The following is a 25,384-nucleotide window of genomic DNA, read 5'->3' as shown; positions in this document are numbered from 1 at the left end:
AGCATTTGTATTAACTCATTTATATCTCATGGTAGCATTATGAAAGAATTCTGCTATCAATTCATTACTTAGCTGATGAAACCCAGGTATAGATGGTTAAGTAACTTTTAAAGATTATACAGTTAAGAAGTTGGAGAGCCAGAGTTTGAACCCAGACTGAAGATTAAATCCAGGACCTTGCACATATTAGGCAAGCATTTTACCATGCAAGACACAACTTTAGTCCCAATTTGTGGTCTTAAGGTCCATGATTTGCTGTCTCTATTGTGGTATGTGAACAATGGACAATGGCCCGCCCACTCAACATCTTTTCACAATACCCTTCACCAAACCTGTGAGACAACTTTGACAAGGACTTATCAGTAGTTGTTTCTGGAAATCGTGCTGTGAGTATGCAATTTTAGATTCTGTAAAATGTAGTCATTCATTTTTCATCACAACTAGTGAGCACCAACACAAGCTGTGAAGGAATCTGTTCACAACACTGGACTGACTGTTAACCCTACAGAATGCTAGAGAGAAGATAATTTGCAAGGCAGAGCTAGAGGTGTTCTCTTCTTACTATTACATGTATCCATGGAAGATTGAGAGGTGGACATTGCCTTGGCTCAAAACCCCAAAACTCTTGCATATATATATATACACACACACACACACACACACAACACACACACACACACACACACACAAGCAATTTCCTTACTGTGAAACCTTTTGAAAAGTGTAGATGGAGTATAAGAAGGCCACTAAAGTCATAGCCATCTCTCCAATTTATGGAGCCAACAGCTGTTTGATGTTTGGCTGCTGGGAACATATTTCATAGTCATTCATTGCATTAGTCATGGGTTGTGCCAGTTGCTGGGGACAGATACCCACTGAAGCAATAATACTAAGTTATTTCTGGGGTGGGAGCTAGCATCCCAGAAATAACATACAGGACCTCTCACAGAATTCAAAATAGGAAGTAAGTCAATGAGCCTTGTGTAGAAAGATTTTGGGAAAGGAACAGTTTCTAATGTCTGATTTTTTTTCTAATGTATTATTTACTTACTTTTAAATAATAGTTTAAATTTAGTCTTTGAGAATTTCATAGATGCATATAGTATATTTTGGTAATCTCTACCACCATTCCTCCTTCCAAGTTCTCATAGACCCCTCCAACATATCCCTTCCCAACTTCATATCCAGTTTAACAGAGACCCACTGGGTCTAATTACTGCTTCCTGTAGGCAGGAGGTGAGGGCAACCACAGAGCATGGGCAACCTACCAGGAACCTCACCGCTGGAGAAAAATGACCTTCTATTCCCCAGTAACCTGCCAATAAATAGTTCCTCAGCTGGCGATGTGGCCACATGTGCCCCTCCCACATTCATGCTGGGATGTTGACTGGCTTGATCTTGTGCATGTCTTATACAGTCAAACACAGCTATTGTGAATTCACGAGTACAATGACCCTGTCATGTCCAGAAGACACTGATTCAAAACATCCTCCCTAACCTTTGGCTCTTACAAGCTTCTCTCTCTCTCTCTCTCTCTCTCTCTCTCTCTCTCTCTCTCTCTCTCTCTCTCTCTCTCTCTCTCTTGACGTTCCCCTAACTTTAGGTGGCTGGGGAAAGCAGTAATACAGGTTTATACTTAAAGCCAAGCACTCCACAGTTAGCTATTTTCTACACTTTGAATTTCTATATTAATTGAAGCCCACTGCCCCAAGAAACTTCTCTGATGAGGACTGAAAGCTGCATCAATTTATGGATATAAAAATGAGTATTTAAGGGTCAGTTTGACACTATGCCCAAACTAATAATAGTAGTAGGTTCTCCCCTAGGGTTTGAGGAATAGTCAAACCATGGAATCCTGGCCAGATTTAGAGTACCAAACATGAAGTTTTTCCTTGAAGCGGGCTTGAAGGCCAATAAAAACAGTTGGTTGCTCCTGTAACATTCATGCCACCATTGTTTTTTCAGAAACAGTTTTGTTTTTATAGTCTGGACTAGTCTCAGACTTACTGTGTTACCCAGACAGTCGAGCTTATGGTAGCCCTCCTGCCTCAGCCTTTGAGTGCTGAGATGATGTACGTACGCCACAATGCCCGGCTCTCTGCTTTGTATTTTGACTGTGGATCTAAACAGCCCTTTGTGATTTGTGCAGTGTTTTAGAATGTACCATCTTGATCTGCCCTTACGGCTGTGAAAGGTGGAAATTATCCTCATTGAATGTGTGAAGAAGCCGGGACTTGGAGAAGGTACACGGGCCACAATTTTTCAACTGAAGAGTAGCAGAGCTGGGATATAGAACTTAAAAGTTCAGGTATATGAGGCATGTTTGTAATTCCCTAGAGCATCTTAGAAGACAATGAAGTGAGACGTTTATTTACAGGATTATATCAGGAAGCCATACTTTATACTGGCATAGCTATGTGATGAGTCTAGATACACACATATAACTAGACAAATGTTTATATATTCTGTTTTGGGGAAAGAAAGTAAAATTCATATTCCAAATTCTCTTTCTCTGGTCATCATGTCTATGAGAAGAACTATATATTTGGAAGAAGATATTCACAATTTGTGAAGTACCCAATCTTCAAGCTTTCAGGGAATACATTATTTCTTCTTTATCAGAAAACAACTATTGTTGTTTTCCTCCAGTAGAACCCAGTCTTTTCTAACATATCTAATTAAATACTAGAAAAAAATAGAGTGGGTTTGATGTTTGTCTGTCGACTTAGTGGCTGTATGTGAATCTACTGATATTTTAATTATCGTTTGCAGTCTCATGGCCCTGCAGTCAGTGCCATGCTGGCCACTTAGGCCATGGCCTGGTGGGGCTTCCAGTCCTGGCCCTGGCTCTGCCATGGTGGTGATATGCAGGTTTAAATTAAGTATTATTCTATTTATTAATAAGACTCAGGAGTCAAAGTCTGGGGTGAAAATCTGCTTAGAGAGGTTGAGTAGCAACTAGTTGACCTTGCTTTTTGGCCAGAGATACCTCAAGAGATGTCTCTTCCCTTGTCCCAGAACCAAAAGGAAGCTTACACTTTAAACCCCACCTTTTCCTTCCAGTACATCTTCTCCATCCAAATCGCTGGCTTCTCTGTGGCTAATTCTGGTCAGCTAGTTGCTGGTTCCACTCCATGATTCAAGATAAACTTTATTGACAGTCTGGAGTGTCACAGTGTGATGAAAATATCCCACAACATGAGTTGTCCTCATTTGTATAGTTGTTAGCATCCTTGGTTGTGACACTGGAGAGCAAGGTTCAGCTCTCTGATGGGGCTACAAGCTGGCACTTAGCTGTTGGTGGTACAGTTGCTTGGACCTGCTGAAGGGGTCGAGGCTAGAGAAGCATGGATGTGAGGCCAGCCTGGGCTGCTTCATTTCTTTGTCACTGGTGTGAGTGCACAAGTGAAGCCAGGCAAGTAGAGTCAATAGGCAGTTCAGCAGGAACTGGGCACACACACTCATCCCCCTCCCCCATCTGTCTGTCTGTCTGTCTCTGTCTGTCTCTGTGTATGTGGTACACACACACACACACACACACACACACACACACCTGATGATCCAGACCAGAAAGAGAAGTCAGAGCCACCTGGTACTAAAACTTGCATTGAGGAGAAAGTAACGTCTTCAAGCTTCGTAACAGCACACAATTCATAACTGTGGCTTTCAGCCTTCATCTTCGAAGCCAATAGAGAAACAGGAGACCTAAGCATCGTACCAATTGCCCAGCACTATATATAGTGAGTTAGCCTTTTGAACAGGGGCCAAATGAGGCTTGTGAGGAGTTTAACTTTCAAATGAAGTGAAGTCATTATGGGATTTAATGGTTCCTCGGACAATGGGGGTCACAGCTTTCATTTCCCTGAACCTACCAGGGAAATGTGTTGCCAGGTATCTATACCGGTTGATTCTCTCTCTCTCTCTCTCTCTCTCTCTCTCTCTCTCTCTCTCTCTCTCTCTCTCCTCTCTCTCTCTCTCACACACACACACACACACACACACAACTATTCACAACAGCCATATGCAGTGGGCATTATTAACTCCATTTCATACCTGAAGAAAAACTCAGAGCTGAGAGAAACTGCACAACTTGTCTAATAGAAATAACTCACCAATGATGGAGCCAGGATGCTAGCTCAGATGCCTGAGTCTAAAGCTTGGCCTCTTCCCATCTGGGGTTACTGCAGAATCAGAAATGTGTGCTCTGGGCCTCTGCCAGATTGTTGTTAAATGAAGCTCCAAGCCATAAAAATCCCAATCAGAGTGGTACCAAACAGTAGTCCATGTTCAATCTCATGTACTAAAATAGAGACAGAAGTTAATACTGTCTGTCCTTCATGGTAGCTAGTTCAACAGCAGGTCTCTTATTTAATCCTGTTTTATTGGCTGACTGGGAAACTAGACAGTCCTAGCTCTGGGTGATTTGGGTTTAATCCTCTTTCTCATCTTGCTCCTGATACTCCTTGACATTATTCCTTCTTATACATGCTGGGGAAGCCACTACCATCTTGAGAATAGAGGTAGAAGTGACTGTGCTTCTGAAAGTCCAGAGTGACAGTGAAGGACACATTCACCGCCAGCTTGTGATGTCGATACAATGCTGGTAGGATGAGCACTCAGGTATGGTGGATGCACTTGGCAGGACCTGATTTTAAAGACCTGCCCTGGGCCTGCAGCTACCTCGCTAAGCAATTCTCAATTCTCAGGCCCAGGATTTGATCCAGCTTCATATGGCCCTCATCTAGCACCCCAGTGGGACCAAGTCTCCAAGTCCATGAGTCCTTTACATCTAGTGTCAGTAGATTCTGGCAGCACTAAGAATCTTTGCCTGAGTACATTTGGTCCTGCAGACTTCTTGTTGGTTTTGGAGCCCATATTCACTGACCAGCTTCAGTTCCTGGTCTGTCCAATTTTCTCAAGGGTCTCTACAGGGCTACATTGGTTTGCCACAAGCCTGGTTCCTGGCTAACAATGACATCTTTCATACAAAGTGTTATGGAAACACTGGAAAACTCCCAATGTAGACTTAAAATAAATGTTAGCTTCTATTGCTTTTGAAAAGAAATTGTATGAGAATAATTAGTAGGTTTTACCCAGTTAAAGATCAGTACCGTACATGCTTTCTTTCGAGAAAGAATATAATAGTATGTATTTTAAGTGTCTGATCATTCTTTGTGTCAATCTGTATTTATTGGTTAGATTAAACTTAAAATTACATGTCAGACATTGGTATCAAAGTTACAATAATTATTCAGATAAAAGCTATGTAAAGAGAACTGTGAGGAATGAAAGTAACTCTATGATAGTATCTATGCAAGTAAAAGTAAGAAGTCAGCAAATTGAAGTGTACAATTCTCTGAATTCACCCAGTTTTTGTACCACTAATTCTATGGGGTTTAGTGGTTTAGTCATGGTGTTCATTCTGTACTGCATGTCTAAAACACACCTGTTGGAATTCTGCAGATTACAGCTCATATATATATCAAAAACACACCTCCTATAATCCTTTAGATTACAGCCCATGCATGTGTCTAAAGCACACTATAGGCAGATTTTTCTGTCCTGCCAGCCAGCTCCCAAATCACCACATGGAGACTTATTAATTATAAAAGATTGGCTGGTAGCTTAGGCTTGTTACTAACTAGCTCTTACAACTTAACCCATTTCTTTTAATCTACACTTTTTTTTTGGTTTTTCAAGACAGGGTTTCTCTGTATAGCTTTGTGCCTTTCCTGGAACTCACTCTGTAGCCCAGGCTAGCCTCAAACTCACAGAGATCCGCCTGGCTCTGCCTCCTGAGTGCTGGGATTAAACGCATGCACCACCACCGCCCGGCAAATCTACACTATTTTATGTGCTGGGTTACCTTTACTTTATAATAATCATGTTGCTTCCTCTGGGTCTCACTGGCCACTCCTCAAGACTCTACCCTTCTTCTTTTCAGCAGCCTCTTAGTCTGACTCTCCCACCCAATCTTTTCCTGCCCACTATAGGCCAGTCAGCTCTTTATTAACTAATGTGAGTAATGCATATTTACAGTGTACAAAGATTGTTCCACAGCAACACACGTCTTAGAATTTTGCAGATTATAGCCCATGTGTATAGTCTAAAACACACACCTCTTAGAATCCTGCAGATTATAGCCCTTGTCTAAAACACACTTCTTAGAATTCTGCAAATTCCAACTAAAGCAAAATGAGCACAAACATATTGGTGATGACAGGAGCTTTAGACCTTCTTTTTATCTCCATTGTTTTATTCATTGTCTCTTATGAATCACATTATAACCAACCAGGAGAATAAATAATACGTACACGTACAGCATAAGGAATAAGAAAATGGATGCAATTCTAGTCATGTCAGATTAAAACCCAAGGCAGTGCCATCTGCCCTGAAGGCTTCTGCCATCTCTTCCTAGAGTCATCCTCCCATAACCCTGGTCTGGCTAATGCTGTGCTGAATCTCATCTGATTATTTTCTTACCTTTTACCTCCATGGCTGTCATATCTATGCATGTTTTCTATCTAATGTGAAATCTGCATTTTGTCTGCTTTTCAGCGCCATCTAAATGTAACACAACGTTGAGCAGAAAAGTAAATATATACATTTAGATCCATCTACTTTTCTGTCCAACATTGTATTTCTTCAGATTAATTCATGTTAAAATCCATAGCAATGATTTTCACTACTGAAAAAAGTGTTTGTTTTTATAAAATATATACTATACTTTGTAATTCTACTTTTGGAGATTTTTGAATTATTACTAGATGTTTTGATGTGTTTAATAATGTTGCTATCAACATTTTGCAAATGTCTTATTACCTGGATAAAGCCTACCCAAATATGTCTTCAGAACCTGGAAATTTATTATTGAAGATATCAAGGGAGATCCTGAATAAATGATTAAGTTAATGACTTTGAAATGTGTGTGATTCTGACTTTCCTGCCTGCCTTGTATTACAAACAGTCCAATAATCCAGGACACTTTCTCCATTTCAAGATCCTTCATCCATGCTGGCGCTTGACCGGTATGGCCTTGTGCATGTCTTGTGCAGGCAACTGTAGCTGTCTAGAGTTCATGGGTCTGACATTGCTGTCTTGACTCAACACTTTGCCTACTTCCAACTCTTACACTCTTTGTGTCCCTCTTCTGTGATGCTTTCCAAGCCTTGGGTGTAGGGATTGTTACGGACGGGCACCCCATTCCATTCTCTGTACTGTACTGTACATTCTTTGGCCAGTACTCTGCACTAACTTCTGTCTAATGCAAAAGGAAGGGTCTCTGACATAGGGTGAGAGTTCCAATAATCTGTGGATATTCAGACAAGTATTTAGAAGACAGTTAGGCATTGTATCAGTTCAGAAGAATGGTAATAGTAGGTTATCCTCTAAGGTCTACGGCCCCTTCAGCTGTGGGTTCTTAGCTAGGTTTACAGTAACAGGCAGAAGTTTGATACTATTGAACAGCCTTAAGTCCAACCACTCAGTTGCTGGTTACAGTTGAGATATTAGTGTTGTTACTGCACCATTGGGCATATCTCACTAAGCTGATTGCTATTATAGTTCTCAGGATTTAAATATTTAAAAATTTTTGCTAACATGGTTTCTTGAAAAGTGGTATTAAGCAGTGTGTTATTTATTTTTGCTTTTTGAGGATTCTGGGAATTGAATTCAGGGTCTTTACATGCTAGGCTAGCAATCAACAACAGACTAACATCACCAGATTCCACTGTAGTTTATTTTGTGTTTTCTAAATCATCGAAACAGGAATTATCTATTTCCCTCAGTGGTGTTGACCCCATTAGCATAATTTACCCATGTTGAAAAATAGCAACATTTAAAGTCTTGCATTTAGGTGACTATTTCATGAAACATCTTTTGAGCATACAAACTTTCCCAACATAAAAAGACATCTCAAAACCACATGGTAGCATTAATGCTTAAACAAGCCATAGAAAAATCTGGGCATGGTAGTATATACCTTTAATTCCAGCACTTTAAATTCAGAAGGCAGAAGCAGGTAGATTTATGTGAGTTTGAGGTCAGCCTGGTCTACATAGCGAGTCCCAGGCCCTTCAGGGTTATATAGTAAGTCTCAAAAATGCCTGTCTCAGGGTTGGGGATTTAGCTCAGTGGTAGAGCACTTGCCCTGGGTTTGATCCTCATCTCCAGAAAAAAATATAAATAAATAAATAAATAAATAAAAAGCCTGTCTCAAAAATTATTTTAAGGAAAAAAATATTAAAAACAAAATTAGAAAATAATCTCCTACTTTTCCTGATGCTAAAATGAAGAGTTTTAGATGAATTCCATTGGCAGAGGAAATCTCAAAACAGTCTAGTATAGACTCTGTTGCATGGTTATTAGTGGTAACTCAAATGAAGATTTATAATGAAAAGGAGCAAGCTGAACAAATAATAATATCCTGTGCCATTTTATGTTGGAAGTATGTGATCCGCTTTTTGATTTTGATTTTATAGGTGATTATAGTTAAGGTATTGCATGAATCTCAGAAGAGACTTTGAGCTTTGGATTTTTGAACATTGAGACTGCAATAGACTATAGGAACTTTTGAAGTTGGACTAAATGCAGCTTTACATTATGATATGGTTTCAAGCCTTTGGGGTCCAGGGAGTAGAATGTGGTAGTTTGAATGTAATTGGTCCCCATAATTTCATAGGGAGTGGCACTATTAGGAGGTGTGGCTCTGCTGAAGTAGGTATGTTGGAGAAAGTGTGTCACTGTGGGGGTGGGTTTTGAGATTTCTTTTGCTCAAGTTTCCCTCGGTGTGACGCTGAGACCACTTCCTGCTGTCAGCAAGCTGGACTCTCAGCTACTTCTCCAGCACCATGTCTGCCTTTTTGCCTCTGTGTCCTGCCATGATGAAAATGTATTGAACCTCTGAACTGTAAGTGAACCCCAGTTAAATGTTTTCCTTCATAAGAGTTGCCATGGTTACAGTGTCTCTTCACAGCAATAAAGGCCTTAACTAAGACAGGTGGTATGAACAAGACCAATTTGAACAGCACAATATTTTTTCTTTATTTGAATAATCTCTTCAGCATTCATCTATTACCAGCTGACATATTGTGAATAATGTTTGTTGAGAAACTTTTCATGTTTTAAGAGAAACTTCTTAGTGTCACAGCAATCCGCTGTTATTTGAAACATAGCAGGTCCTCTTTGGAGAAGACCACAGACAAGTTTTTTTCTACTCTTGTAGTGCTCCTCTTGTCAACTGGATATTTTTGGAATTTAGGCATCACAGTCACAAGAAAGAGACTCTTAGACTTCTGAGTTATCCACTGTTTATCTTAGAGATTTTGGAGTGTTGTACCTTCTCATTCAAGGGGACACAAGGCTGAGAAGGAGAGGATTCAGGGATACAGGGACGAATACTGGCCCCAAGGATCCACCTAGAAGGTGGGAAGTGGTAAAAGCTGCTTCTTAAGTCTTCTCACAGTGCACAGTACCTCGCTATTTCTAACCCAGGCTGTCAGGATCTGCTTATGCCATTTGCATGCAGACTCACATCAACCAGTCCAAATTACTGTATATATATATATTTTTTAGAACAAATATCAGCTACTGCTAATTTTCAGTTTCCAGCTTTGGTCCCTTTGGAAAATCAAGATGCATTGTTATGAAAGAGGTTGTGATGTTTAACACTGAAGTCAGAATCAGTCTGAGTTGAAAGATCCATTTGACATAGTAGGACATTGCCCAAATGGGCTATCTTTCTATTTGTTTTCTGGTTCGGTTTAGACAATAGCATCAAGTTCCTTTAATAGTCTATGCAGCATTTCAATTGAGCCTAATTTTTGTGATAAAGAGTTTTATTTCCAGGGTGATGACAGCTTGAAAAAAAAAACGACAGAGCCGTTTAGTTTCAGGCCAGCTTAGACCCATTTATATCTTTCTGAGCTACAGAGTATAATGATGTGTATTTTTCATGTTTATGTTATTTATTAGGACTGACCCATCTCCACCTTGACAGCCATCATCTGGTATACCTTACAATCCAGTAACATAAAGTCTGCTTTCTTCAGATGGCAGTTTTGAAGCTATCATCCTGTCCTGGATGGTTATCCCCTCACCCTCAGGAACCTGTATTAATGCAACTGCTCTCTAAACTACTTTTCTTTATAAAACTTTTCTCATGTTATAATAAAAAATCACTTATAATACATGAAATAATAACTTGTAACCTTATAGGGTAGTGTGAATTCATACTATAATCAGTTTCCCTTTGAATACTCAGGTATTATTCAGTTTTTCTTATTATAAATTCTTAGGAATGAAACTAATGAATTGAAGAGTATAAAACTTAGAAGTGTTTGTTACTAGTTACTCAGTTCTTCTCCATATGTATTTTATATTATCATCAGCGAAGTCTAAATGTAGGTAGCTTACTAAAACTGAAAGTAAATAGTGCTATCTGGGCCAGAGATGAGTCAGTAGGTACAGGTGCTTGATACAGAGCTGAGGACCTCACTTTGATCCCTGAAATCTCGGTGGCAGACGGAGAGAACGGACTTCTGCAAGTTGTCCTCTGACTGCCACGGATGTGCTGTGGTGTACATGTGTACACACACACACACACACACACACACACACACACACACACACACACACGTGTGTGTGTGTGTGTGTGTGTATGTGTGCCTTTCCAGTCTGTTAATTTTTCCACTTTAAAACAGTTCTTACTATTCTAATTATTGTTGTTTTGAAATCCATTTTAATATCAAACAATCTCTGTTTTTATCATGTTCAACAAAAACCGTGATCGAAAACATCTAAAAATACATTTTATTTTAAGTTGTAGTTGAAAATGTTTCAGAGACTTGAAAAGCATACTTTAAATAAATGACTTTTTGTTAAACATTAGTAGTAACTTCTACATAGTACCAATAAGACTTAGGAATGCAATGGAATATATGATGCTGAGAACTGCAGTAATTTGGCATGAACGTAGGGAAGATTAGGAGTGTACTAACACAGCCGTTTATGAATCGATTCCATTTGGGAGCTGCTTCTCAGAATGTCTCATGGGCTGTGGGAAAATGGTATTCAAAATAAGGTGCTGGAGTAGCCCTTTTTGGGGTTTTAATGAGGGGACTATACCCACTCTCCTGACCTGTCCCTAGCTTTTTGTGCATCACCGTCTTGACCTTGGCTCCCCCCACATTTCTTGGTTCCTGACTGTCTTACATCTGAACCACATCTCTGTGACCTTACCCCCTATCATATCTGCAGGCTTCCTGGCCTTTCTAGCGCCACCTTGTGTCCTGACTCATTGACATTCTTGAAGTTCCCACTGTCAAGGGCAGAGGGGTGGCATCTCTTTCCTTAGCTGACACTTCTTGTAGCTCTCCTTCCGGTACTGGCCTCTTCACGGCATTTCCATTTCCCCCCACTAAAGCTTAAAGAGCACGGGTTGGTGTTTAACTCTATAGCACATCTGTAATATATCAATGCAGATATTTGTGGGATCCAGTAAAGCAACGGAAGAATTTATCATTTTCCTGTTTCTGACCTCACCTGCACTTTGTTTTCATCTGGCAGTGGTTCTTCCATTTTTCACAGTTTCTGCTATGAGATGCATTTATTGTGAGAAAGATAAATAATAAATGACAACAGGACAGGATCAAAAGGAAGTGCCCGCTAAGTGTGGGAGGGCAGACTGGCATTAGCCAACCAGCTGACTTCAGCAGAACTGAAGGGAACGAAGTCTCCCAATGGCACGTGACAACCATGATCATTCCACAGCCTCATAGGAAAAGTTTTTATGGCGTCTGCTAACCACTAATTCAATTTGGAAGGCTTCAATAAAAAAAGACTCACTTTGTAATACATACACTGGCCGCCTCACATTAACCATGCTCCTGAGTCAGACTGAAGCTTCCACAATCAGGAAGGGTTGTTGATGATATTTTTACTCTTCAGAGCGCTACATGTTGTTTATGAAAGAATTCAGTGACAAGACTTTTGTTTACTGTGATGACACTCTGCAAACACAAACTAAGAACAACAGTGATAATTTTGTATTTTCCCCAGCCAGAATCCAATTAGGAGACACAAAGCATTAGCTATCAATTTACCATATGTGATGTCTTTGTTTTCATGTGGTATAATCTCAAACCTTTCATCAATTCACAACAATTAGTTGTTCTTTCTATAGAGAAAGACAGAACATTCCAAATCATTAAAAACTGACCAAAAACCATAGAGCTTTGTCTCTCAAGCATCTTCTGGATAAGAATGTCCAGTGATAAGTTACCATGGTAACAAGATTGTCTCTGTTAGGGTTACTATTGCTATGATGAAACACCATGACCAAAAACAACTTGGGGAGGAAAAGGATTATTTGGCTTACACTTCCACATCACTGTGTGCTACTGAAGAAAATCAGGACAGGTACTCAAACAAGGCATAAACAAGGAGGCAGGGCTGGTGCAGAGGTCCCAGAGGAGTACTGTTTACTGGCTTACTCTCTATGGCTTGCTCAGCCTGATTTCTTTCAGAACCCAGGACTACCAGCCCAGGGATGACTCCACCCACAACTGGTGGGGCCTTCCCCATCAATCACCAATTAAGAAAACACCCTACAGTTTGAGTACAGCTTAGTCTTATAGAGGCCTTTTCTCAGTTGAGGCTCCCTCTTCTCAGGTGACTCTAGCTTGCGTCAAATTGACATAAAACTAGTCAGCACAGAGATGCTTTTGTGAACTGAAATTAAATGACTACTTACTAATTGATGAACCAATAAAAGCAATTTCCTTTTGGTTGCTAGAAAGTTTGGAGATCTATTGACTGTAGTTTCAATGTATTATTTAGTTTATACTTGGTGTTTCTGTGAGTTTGTGTATACCGCAACTCCATAAAGAATTTGAAAATAGTGTAGTGGAAATGTGAGATTAGCTGGGTCTTCACTTCGGGTGAGGTATTCCCAGGTGTTATGATGGGTACACAGGCCCATCCGTTAAATCTTCAAGGAAAATATGACAGATACACAACCAGTGATTTTGTCCTGAAAACCCCGACGTATTAGTTATAGTCGGTTTCCTTCAGAGCCAGAGACCAGGGATTTAAGTGACACTCTAATTCAGTGGATTAAGTCAGATGCCTGGAGTAACCCCACCCACCACCCATTGGGATTTAATTGCTCTGGGTGGAGCTAAGGCATCAGTTTCCTGAAGGACCCCAGAAGGTAGCTGTAGTGGGTAGCCATTCCAGCTTGGTTCTGGAAGTTCCAACCCCCATTGAGACTCTGGCAACTGTCACGCCTACGAGGCGGGGCGAGGGGAGGCGCCGGGGGACCCGAGGGCTGGATGGGTCGGCGCTCTCTCTGGGCGCTCTCTCGGTGCCGGGACGCTGATCGGTGCAGATTGACTGTGCAGAGCTCCGGAGAACACCGCTGGACTGCGTTACACCTTCCCCAGACCCTGCGACCTACCCATTACTTAATTTGTGAGTTACACCATTAAATAAATATCCTTTTAACTACGTGGAGTGGCCAAAATAATTTCTCCAATATCTGGCGCCCAACGTGGGGCAAACTCCAAAGGCCTGGGCATCTCCTGTCGTCTCCTCCCTAGCTGGCGGGTACCTAAACCCGCCTGCAAAGTTCCATATAACCAGGGAACACCTACATGGTTCCATTCCCGAAAAAGGGAGCAGCTAGTCCGATCTCAATTCCCTAGCTTAGCCCCAGACCAGCGAAAGATGCAGGAGAGTGCTAGCAGTGTACACGGGAGTTGCCAGGGCTGTTCTTTTGCTATGAACACATGAAAGAGTGAAGAAATGCACTATATACGAATGGGCACAATCATTTAGAATCAAGTTCAGTTGAAAGCCCCACGGCATTAATAAGGTGTTTTGTAATTACATGTTTCTTCATCTGTTGGTTTTGAAAGCATAGCTAACATTACATGGATGTTAGACTTGACAGTTTGAGCATCTTGGGTTTGAAGGGCCATATGTGACCTATGTGGAGTTGAAAGTGTGGTTTAAAAAAAATCATCTTTACAGAAGACATGGTGGTTAAGACTCATTCTTGATTTAATGACGAGCATAGACAATCTTCCTGTAAAGTGCTGAGGGCAGAGACCCAACACTCACAGAGGCAGAAAAGAGATCTTCATCAAACTATCTTTGTTAAGAGTCTGAGACCAAGCTCTGGCCAAAGGAAGCCCCGGGATGCTCGCTCCCAGATAATGGGAGCAAGGCCTGGCTGATCTTTGGCTTGGAGACTTTGTATTATTATTTTTTTTCTCTCCTTGAGGGCAACCTATCTAACAGCTTTCTCTAAAGGAGGAAAGGGTTATGCTGGATCAGAGCCACGGAGTTTTCATCTGAGTCTTCGACTCAGTGGATTCTGGGCCTGTGGTGAGGTTGATCGTCTCCGTGGCTAGAGCATGTGGTACAGAGAAGGGCTTTGTCACCACAAGGTTTCAGGAAGTAGTGGAGAACAAGGAGCGAACTATCAAGCAAGCCTTACCTTAGCCACATCCCTCTAAATAGTCAGTACCATCTAAAGCAGGGGTTCTCAACCTGTGGGTCATAAACCCTTGATGGTCGAATGACCCTTTCACAGGAGTCGCCTAAGACCATCGGAACACACAGATATTCACATTAGGATTCATAACAGTAGCAAAATTACAGTTAAGAAGTAGCAATGGAAATAATGTTATGGTTGGAGTCAGCACAACCTGAGGAACTGTGTTAAAGGGTCGCAGCATCAGGAAGGTTGAGAACCACTGGTCTAAAATTTCTCCAAAAGGCACAACCAGCTGGAGACCAGTCATTCAGCACATGAGCCTGTGGGGGAGGGGGACCACATCATCTTCCAACTGTAACAGCCTTTTTATGTAGTCCTAAAAACGTGCTTTGGGGGCTGGTGGGCATGCGCAGGCATGGGCATGAAGCTGAGACCGCAGAGGCTGCTTTTCCAGAGCCCGAGTGGATCTTGAGGATCGGCGCCTATTTACAGAATGTACCCGGAGTCTATTTACAGAATGTGCCGTGGTACCTGGCTGAACTAAGGATCTCGTAGAAGATCTTAACAAACCTATGGAATTATCCTTTTTTTAGGTAGGAGGTACAGTTCAAGTATTTTGCTGAAAAGGATGTTAAAAATCTTAGCTGAGTAGCACATAGAAAGAGTAGGTCTGCCCAAAAGGCACTTAGAACTCTCTGCTTATGAAGAGTAGTTATACTCAAAATACTTGATACAAAAAATATTATGACAAGAAAATTCTTGAAGCAAGGAGAGTCTACTGCAACCATAAGAAACTCATTCCAGATCTTAACGACCTTTTTAAAGGAGCCTTTGCCGGAAGTTATTAGACGCTCCTGTGCTAGATCAGCTCTTGTTCCTCTGTCCTCGGGGAGATGAGTATAAATGGAGGACCATCCCCTGTGATATGCACCAGAGACCTGGAGGCATTGCTAGGTTCCTCTTCAGGTTTCCATTTTTAGGAGCAAAAAAGCTCAAGGTCATGGGCTCCGTGCTTATCCTGCCTCCTCTGTGTTTGGCTGTCTGTGAAACTTTGCTGACTCCTAGAGCGTGTCAGATGAGAAGTTATTAGGCATTCTTACTGACACAGTCTTTCCAAGTTTCTTTAACCAAAAGGACGTGCACACACACACACATACACACATACACACACAAACACATTTTAGGGACATCCCCATCATGTAGGTGGCCCACAGCCAACTAAACTTCCAAATGCCCACAATGAAACCCACGTTCCTAACCTCAGAACCTGTTCTCACTTGGTGAATCTCCCCATTCCCACTGAAATTCCTGAACAAGAAGCAAAAAAACATGGGGGAGATTTTGAGTTCTCTGTCTTCTACAGTTGTGTCAACTCACTCATATCCTAGTGATTTTATGTTCTAAGCACATTTCAACTCAGTCCATTTTCTACCATATGTTACTGACTCTTCCTTCCAACTCATTTTTTAAGTGCAGCCAAAGCAGTCTTTCTAAAATGAAGGTTTTGTCATACCGCTTCCCACCTTCTGAAACCCTCTAGTGTACTATACGTGTGTGTATGTGTGTGTGCATGTATGTGTGTGTACATGTGTGTATATGTGTGTACATGTGTGTGCATGTGTGTATATGTGTGTGTACATGTGTGTGTATGCATACAAGTGTATGTGTATATATATTTATGTGTGTATATGTGTGTGTATGTGTGTATATATGTGTGCATATGTGTGTATGTGTGTGTACATGTGTGTATATGTGTGTGTGTGTGCATGTGTGTGTATGTGTATACACACATGGGTGTAGAGGCCAGAGTCAACCCCAGTTGTCATTTTTTAGGAGGCATCCACCTTGTTTTTTTTATTTTTATTAAATATTTTCTCATATAATATATTTTGATTATATATTTTCCTCTCCCCAACCTCATCCCAGTTCCCTCTCACCTAGCTTCTTATTCTTTCCCCCTAGATAAAAAAGCGAGTAAAAGCAAAAAAAGAAAAAGAAAATCAAAAAAGACAAACTAAAAAAAGAAAAGAAAAGAAATAAGACAAAAAAATACCCGAACAAAACCACAACTCAGTGTCTATGGTTCTCACATGACTCTGAATACTTTGGAGATGAATTTGGCCCAGGCCTCGTGGTTAGACTTTGGTGGGAAAGAAACTTTTCTGCAGAGATGCATGCTGTCATAACCATACAAAGGTCAGGGCAGACAAGCCAGACCTGTTCCAGATAGAAGTTCAAGTCCAATCCACCACAGGCCGCTCCACCAATGGGCGACACCAGAATGCATGCTACTCTCCTTCCCTTTCAGGTTTTATTAGTATTCCCCCATCAGTGCATTCTTGGGTCACGTTCTTTATTATTATTTATTATTGACAATTCTTATACACAAACTGCATAAGAGATTTAAAAGTGGAAATGTTTAGTATCGGCTGATTCAGTTTGGGGTGGGTTGGAAGGCAGGCATCGGTCACTTTGAAAATCTTCTGATGTGTAGTCAGAGCAGGGAACCTCTGATACAGGGGCCAGAAGATGCATCCCTCTTTACTTAGTAATTGATTTACCAACTTTCGTTGTTCTCTTCACACACAGACTTTACCTTTGTCTCAATCTCCCCGATCTCAGGAAATGGCATTTCTACCGAGACACATTTCTCAGATTAAAACTCGAGGCTCAGTTTTCCCCCATTAGTTTTCCTTCCCCAGCCAACCCCTCGAGCACTGTTGCCTCACCTTTCCACCTTCTAATCCCCTCGCTTACTTTTCTGTAACTCCCAGTGGTCTTTCCTTAACCCAGAGCATCTCCAGGCTTATCTCACGACTTCCTACCAGGTAGCTGCTAGTCCAGTTCCATATCAGATCCAAAAAGTTCCTAATTTCTAAGAATGGTCTTAGTTTTTAAAAATAGATTTAAACATTTAAAGAAGAATAGTTCATTCATCTCATTATGAGATCTTAACATTGTTCTATATTTGTTTCGTAGACCTTTCATGTGAGTTGAGTACATTTTTATTACACAGCACCTAGTTAAATATATTTTCATAAAATACAATTTCATTTAGATGTTCTCATAGTGGAAACATTACAGTGTTTAATATTTTCATGTCTTCAATTTAGGGAAGTAAAAAACAAATATGAAGATTAAACCTGTTTAGATGGAGAGATGGCTCAGGGGTTAAGAGCTATGGCTGCCCTTTCAGAGAATGCGGGTTCAGTTCCCAGAACCTACATGGCAGCGCACAGCTGTCTGTAACTCCTCTTCCAGGGGATCCAATGCCCTCATACAGACATACCTGCAGGCAAAGCACCAATATACATACTTCAAAAATTAGTTTTATTATGTTATTTTACATGTATGAGTGTTTTGCCTGAATATAAGTGTCATGTGTGTGTGGTGCCCACAGAGGGCAGAAGGGGATGTTAGATCCCCGGGAACTGGAGTTATGGATGGTTTGAACTACCATGTGAGTGCTGGGACCTGAACCCAGGTCCTCTGCAAAAGCAACAAGTACTCTAAATGACTGAGCCCCCTCTCTAGCCCCAAGAATCTGTAATATTGTGATAGACCTACAAGGAGGACATCCCCCTAAACAGAACTTCTCTATATTCACATTTTACAAGATCTTCCTCCTGGGAGCTAGGAATCGGCGTTGTGAATAGTAGTGACACTCTCCTTCAAAGTTTCTCTAGGATATGAAGGCAGTCATCGATGTATCTGGACATAAGGAAGCACATTGAAAACATTAAACACCGTCTAAGCCTCTGCAAAGTTTTACTTATGAATTAACAGTCTTTCCCTCTACCCTTCATTACCAGGACAAACAGAGGAGCTATTTGGCCATATATTGTAGTAATAAAATCGAATCCCCTTAAGAGAAAGGTAAACAGCAGGGGAACACTCGCCCATAATGTCTACTTGCACTGTTTCTCTTAAGAGAAGCTGGGAGATGATCCCATTAACTCTCCATGATGTGGAATTTGGTCTCAAAAGTTCTCGGACACAACTGCTGTCGAATTTTGCCTCAAAGGTTAAATTACTGTATTAGGAGAAAAGGTCTGTCTCAATGGTGGATCTGACCTGGTGTTTTCTCCTACTCTCAGTGGAAACGCATGACACAACAGAGTTTGCAAACGGGCACAGTCAGAGCCTCCACTGTGGGCCAGCAGCGTGGCAATGCCCATGTCCTAGTGGTTGAAATAACGAAGTCCAGCAAGGTCAACTGCAGGAGCGTCAAATAATGTCCTGATAATCTCAATAGAAGAAATGATAAAATAACAAATAACATTGTTTCTCTGCATAATTATATAATACATTGTATAACATATAATATGTAATAAATTGTGTAAAATGTATTATATATAATATTATACATTGCATTATAAATATAATATAATGTAAAATAAAACAGTAATAAAAGTAAAGAAAGAAGAAGAAAACCGCCACCCACTCATGAGGTAGATGTAGGCTCAGGAACGAAACCCTTGAAAACTTTCTCACCAGTGTGACAGACAATGACAGCCTGGGAACCAGCCTGGAGACTGTGTGTCAGGGGAACCCATGGCCACACCAACCTGGGTAGCTGCTCTCCAGAAATGCTGAGAGAAGGTCAGGACTTCCTAGAGGATGTCTGCATCAACATAGTTCAGCCTCCTTATGCACCCAGGGGCCAGGTCCTCTCTAGAGAGTCATTATTTTACTTCTTAGTTGTTTTAGTAAAGAAGCCAAACTTCGCTGTTAAGCTGAAACCTCTTCTATACTCTCTGCTGCTATTTCCTCCCTTCTCTTTAGATAACTACGACATACACTTGATGTTTGTTATTCTCATGAATACCTTCTATTTTTGCTCCGTATCTGAATCTGTAGCTGATACTCAGGTAGTCACCAGACATTTGTTATATTATATATATCATTAGACTGTAGCTTGCTCATTTCCATTACCATAATTTTTTTAAAGTTCGTTTGTTGGTTTTTTTTGAGACAGGATTTCTCTGTTTCTGGCTGTCCTGGAACTCACTCTGTAGACCAGGCTGGCCTTGAACTCTGCTTTCCTCTGCCTCCTGAGTGCTGGGATTAAAGGCCTGTGCCACCACTTAAAACGTTTTTTTTTTTTTTTTTAATTAGATCTACTCATTTACTTTATGGGTGAGGGTTTTGCCTGTACGTGCACCACTCTTGTGCCCGGTGCCTGTGAAGGTCAGAAGAGGGCATCAGATCCACTGGATCTAGAGTTACAGAGGGTTGTGAGCCAATACGTGGGTGCTGGGAATTGAACCCAGGTCTTCTGCAAGAGCAACAAGCGAGCCAGCCCCCACAACCATGGTTTTGATTTTTGTTCATATCGACACAAACAGCTCTAGTTTATTCAACCCCCTGCATAGTGTTGTCGTAGTGGATATCAAGTCCAGAGGTCAGTTTTCTTGCTCATTTTTCCATCTATCAGCAGTCATGTGATGTCCTATTCCTTATTTTCACCATTGAGGTTGCCCTGGACATCTGCATCTTCTGTATATGTCCAAAACTCCAAAACGCCAAGTATATGCCAAAGAATCAAAAGGTCTTAGTTTTTCTATATTTTGTGTCATTATAGCACACTCTGAAAAGGAAGTTATTTGAAAAATATTATTGAGCCTTTACAACATGCCAAGATGAAGTAAATTAGAGAGACCGCGTTTCTGCTGTTTGAGGTCTTCTATTTTATTTAGAGATGAGAACAGATTTAGAGATGGGAATCCATTTAGAGGACAAATTTAGAGGTGGGAAAAAACAAAACCTAGTAAGCTAACTTCAGAGAAGACTAAATGCTCCAACCGTGACTAATGGCGTGTTTTCTGGTTCCTGATTTTCCTTGGTTTTCCATTCCACCCGGGAGTAAGTAGAAACTACTTCTCCCGGCTGTAAGACTTGGCACCATTAGCTTCTGCCTCTGTCTGTTATTTTCTGTACACTCTATCACCTTGACCTTGAAATCTTTGGACTCAGTTATATTTTTTCCTGCTTCACCACATTCGGGCAGGTTTCTGGCTGCACAGAAAGTTCTTTTCATTTCTCTTTGCCTCTCTCATGCCCCGCATCATTTCCCTCAGTGTCACTCAGCACGCTGGGTGATGATGCATGTGTGATGATGCATCTGCCTGGCCTGCTAGCTTGCAAGGTTGTGAGATGGGTCTGCTGCTGCTGCTGCTGCTGCTGCTGCTGCTGCTGCTCCTGGTGGTTTCCACACCTCCTAGCCCACACCCTGACACAGAGATGTTCCTTAGTGAATTTGTATAAAATTAGCACAAACAAGTGTGCTTCCCAGAGTTTGCCTGTGTGCTCACTTTGATATTGGAAATGTCACACACCCAGTCAGAGAGCCAACCTGTGTCAGTTACTGTATGGGCTGGTTGGTTTTTGTCAACATGACTCAGACCTGGAGGGAAAAGGGAATCTGAAGTGAGGAATGCCTCTGTGAAGACTGACCTGTAGGCATGCCTTGAAATTAAGGACCTGCTCCTAAATAACTACACTAGCAATAGCCCAGCAGCAAAGTGCGTACTGCGGCTGTGAGGTAACCTTGTTCAACTTGCTCCCTGACACATCCAATGAAGGGCCACACATTTCCTTTGGATTTCAGGCTTGTTACAGCTCCCATGTGTCTGAGTGTTCTGTGTTGTTGGGTTGGTCGAAGAAAGAGGTCACTCCAAGATGATAACGCCTCTGTGGCAGCAGGAAGGTCCAGTCTCTGATAAAATGAACTGAACTGAACTCCAAGCGGCCGTACAAAAGCATATTTATTGATTGTTACACAAAGTTGTTTTTTGGGTAAAGTATTTCCTCATACCAAGGTCCATAATCTAATCTATATGCTCTCTAAAGGAAAGCATCACATGCTCTCACGACTTTAGTCTTTATTGTCTGCCATTTGCAGTACACAATAATCCAAGAGTCTCAGGTGTGCCAGAGGCGTCTTGTGACTAAAGTCTGGCAAAGGCCGCAATGCCCCTTCAGAAAAACAATTCTACAAATCATGGGAAACAATCACTGTTTTCCATGAAGATTCTTTACTGTTTTCCACAATGATTCTTCAAGGCCAAAGTACTTCTAGAAAACAACTATTCACTCTAATGATTGCCCTGGATATAATGAAAACTATTTATTCTAATGTCTGCCCTGGATACAGTGAAAACTGTTCATGCTAATGTCTACCCCAGGTACAGTGACTCTGCTAAATTCCCACAATACCCATGGCTTTTAGTTTCCTGTTGACACTATTTGAAGAGTCCGGAATTGTAGCACAAATCTTAACAGGTCTTATTAATAAAATCAAACCTAAAGCCAGGTATTGGGGTGAATGCTGGAAGATCAAAGAAGCAGAACAAGCCACAGCCACCTCACCTCGCCAATTCCTCAGCTGATCCTGTTTCCTCAGACTGAAAGCCTCTGAGTTCTCATCCAAATGGATCTCAGCTGAACTGCTGCTAAAAGCCAAAAAGCTTAACCAGCCAGTTCCTGGTTTTCATGCCTTATATACCTTTCTGCTTTCTGCCATCACTTCCTGGAATTAAAGGCTCACTTCCTGGGATTAAAGTTGTGAGTCACCATGCCTGGCTGTTTCCAGTGTGGTTTTAAACTCACAGAGATCTGGATGGATAGGATCCCAAGTGATAGGATTAAAGGCGTGTGCTACCACTGCCTAACCTCTATGTTTAATATAGTGGCTGTTCTGTTCTCTGACCCCAGATAAGTTTATTAGAGTGCACAATATTTTGGGGAACACAATATTACCACACAGAATGGGTTTCTGATGGACTGACTGCCTCTCTCTCTTTTTCTCTCTCTCTTTCTTTCTCTATCTGTCTCTCTCTTCCTCACTATGTGTATACTATGTGTATATGTATGTGTTTGTGTGTGTTCATGCATATGTGCAGGGGCGTATGCCTGTCCTTGTGTGCATATGTAGAGGCCAGAGGACAGTCTCAGCATCGGGTGTCTCTCCAGGGACCCACCTGTCTCTTCCTCCCCAGCACTGGGATTCAGACACACACATAGCTGTGCCTGGGTTTTTATGACATGCTGGGGATCGAACCCATGTCTTCATGATTGTGTAGCAAGTGTTTTACCAAATGAGCCATCTCTCCAACTCCACTTACTTAGTTTCCTTTTCCTAAATGATATGATTCCTGCTAGCCATTTGACATGAATACCCCATGTTCTCAGTGCTATCTACCCTCCCCAAGGCATCATGTCAGGAAATGATGATTCTAGTTTGATTCATTCATGGTCATGCTAAATTTAATTACATCAGATGGAGTCTGCCAGATCTACACATTGTAGAGTACATGTTATCATTATCATTAACACATATTTTAGGGTGGCCTTTGAAGACCATGTAAATGCCCTGCTTAACATCCTACACCTAATGGTCTTAGCAGTTGTTGATGACCCTTGCTTATGACCATTGCTTTACTGGTAGTTGACAAAAGATATTACATAACTTAATTATTTATCCTACATTTTTTTAGCTAGCATTCTTTTTATTCCAAAGCCCCCATTCTTTTTTGGGACTTCTTTGAAATATCAGAATGGATCCATAGATTTTTTTTCTAGAATAATTTAAATCCAAAATAAAGTTCTTTTTCCTTGAATGTTTCCATATTTTTTTTACATAATTGCTGCAATGCTTTCTCACACAATATTTTATATCCAGGTGTCATTGTGAACTAACATATTTTGTTACGTAGGACACAGTGCAGTTCCCTTAGGACACCAATCCCTTTTCCTTTCATTAGCCTGGCTCACAATTATGGTGATAATTTATCACTTATTTTCCATTGGTGGTTTAAACACAAAATCACATCCATTGATTGAGAAGAAAAGCGGGGGTCAGAAGGGCATTTCCCAGGGACATGGAAACGCACCTTTCTCCCTATTCCCGCACCTCCTCGCCCTTGCAATGAATGCTTTCTCTGGCTTATTTTTAGGACCGAAGATTCAATGATGAGATCGACAAGCTCACTGGATACAAGACAAAATCACTACTGTGCATGCCTATCCGGAGCAGTGATGGTGAGATTATCGGTGTGGCCCAAGCAATAAATAAGATTCCTGAGGGCGCTCCATTTACGGAAGATGACGAAAAAGTAAGATCTCATGCCTCGCATGACTTGTACTTTCCATTTTGCTCTCTGATTGCTGCTCTCACTGAGAGGATGGGAATTATATGAATAGTTCTTCGATTAGCCTATTCACAGATCAAAGAGCTTTTCCTCTGCTGTACAAGATGTAACGGGAGGCTTTTTTTTTTTTTTTTTTAGCATTTCATAGAATGTGGTATAATTGAAAATAATCACTCCACGTTTTTTAAAGCCTGCTTTTCATTACAAGTCACAGTAGTATTCTTGCTATTGCCTGGTCCTTACTTTCCTTGTAAGTAAGCCTTTTAATTGTGAACAGCCCCATGACCACACATGACCCAAGGGAGGGCAGAGAATATGGGAAGATTCAAACACTCAGCATTTTCTCTTGCCAGTCTACAACTATAACAGAGAGTTGTTTTCTTACTTCTTATATAAAAACCTCAATAAAATGAGTGTTATTTCATTGTTGTTGTAAATCACTAGGAAAGGGAGCATCATTTTTAAAGTTTCTGAAGAACAGGTGGCTTTGGTAGAAGTGACAAGCTTCTTGTTCTAGAACTTTAAGTTCCTCTGCTAATAGTTGACTGCAAGCCTTGCTGAGGAAGGCTCTTCAGGGAGGAAGGTTCCGGCTTTGAGGCAGTTGCCTTCCTACTGAATAGACTCTGGTAGAAAGGAATGCAAATCTCCTGTCAGTTTGTTTATGTTCAATGACTGCTCTATTGCTATTTGATTGAAAACTTTATCATTTAACCTTCTGGATGAGGCTCTGCTGTTTGCCAGTGCTAATTGTTAATATCGCACAAATGCAAATGTGTGGTCCAGAAGGTCAACATGAAAGACGGTTATAGGAAAACGGGAAGATTTTTAAATGAACTGAGTCCTTCACTGAGGTCATTCCTGCAGTGAAATCGAAAGAAGTCAAATCCTGGTAAAAGTTGGTAAACTCACAGAGCCTCGCAGAACCTCGGATGACTTCTCATCAATTCTGGGTAGGAAGCACATGGGTTGGGGGTCATAGGAGGTAGATGGGCAAATCCCACATCGTTTGTGTCATCCAGGAGCTACCCGAGGTGGGAGACAGCAAGATGTTCTAGAGCATGCTGACTGTAGGGGAGAGAGCAGCTCCAAAGGGCCTTCATTTCTTCTCTGAGTCAAGACTGGTCTCAACTGACAGACCCAAGAGAGACAGAAAAAGCATTTGGAAGCCAGTTTGCAAGTAATGGTGCTGAATTCAAAGGCTTGTGGCTGTCCAATGCCAAGAAAAAGTGATGTTGAGGGTTCAGCCCTAAAGAAGACGCGGATCATTCCTTCTAAGGCTCAGGGAACCTTGTGGAATAGGGGCAGGAAGAATGTAATAGCTAGAAGATCGGGAGAAGAGTTATGCAATGCCTCAGGCAGGACACAGCCGCTGTAATAATGAACTCACGGCAGCTACAGTCACTTACACTTGGCCTGCTGAAGACTGGCCCTGTAAACATGGATAGAGACGAGCTTGCAACGCCTACCCCGAACTCTTGGCTGGCTGGATTCTTAGAGAGGAAACGTCATTGTTTTCAGTTGTGTTATGTCCTGGTAAGCCCAGCAGGCTCCAACAGACAGCTCTAGATCCATGGTGATATCAACTCTCAATCCATGGGACACCAAGAGTCCTGGTTAAACTCAGTGAGTCAGAAAATGAAACGAATAGATATAAATATGAGAAAGAGATTTGTAAGGAAAACTGGGAAGTAGATAGGCAGGATGTACGTAAAAGAGAGTGAGAGTAAACAGG

General features: G+C 41.3%; 1 protein-coding gene across 1 annotated transcript in view; it reads left to right on the top strand.

The window, feature by feature from the left end:
• Positions 1-25,384, top strand: part of Pde11a (phosphodiesterase 11A) — a 348,364-nt gene that overhangs the window by 21,960 nt on the left and 301,020 nt on the right. Inside the window, exon 2 of the mRNA XM_028880604.2 lies at positions 23,458-23,616. Coding sequence (XP_028736437.1) covers positions 23,458-23,616 — 159 coding nt within the window. The remainder of the gene's footprint in view (positions 1-23,457; positions 23,617-25,384) is intronic.

Source organism: Peromyscus leucopus, chromosome 4 (genome assembly GCF_004664715.2).
Source record: "Peromyscus leucopus breed LL Stock chromosome 4, UCI_PerLeu_2.1, whole genome shotgun sequence".
Classification (NCBI taxonomy): Eukaryota; Metazoa; Chordata; class Mammalia; order Rodentia; family Cricetidae; genus Peromyscus; species Peromyscus leucopus.
The sequence above is the reverse complement of the archived record's forward strand: the minus strand, read 5'-3'. Positions and strand labels throughout refer to the sequence as shown.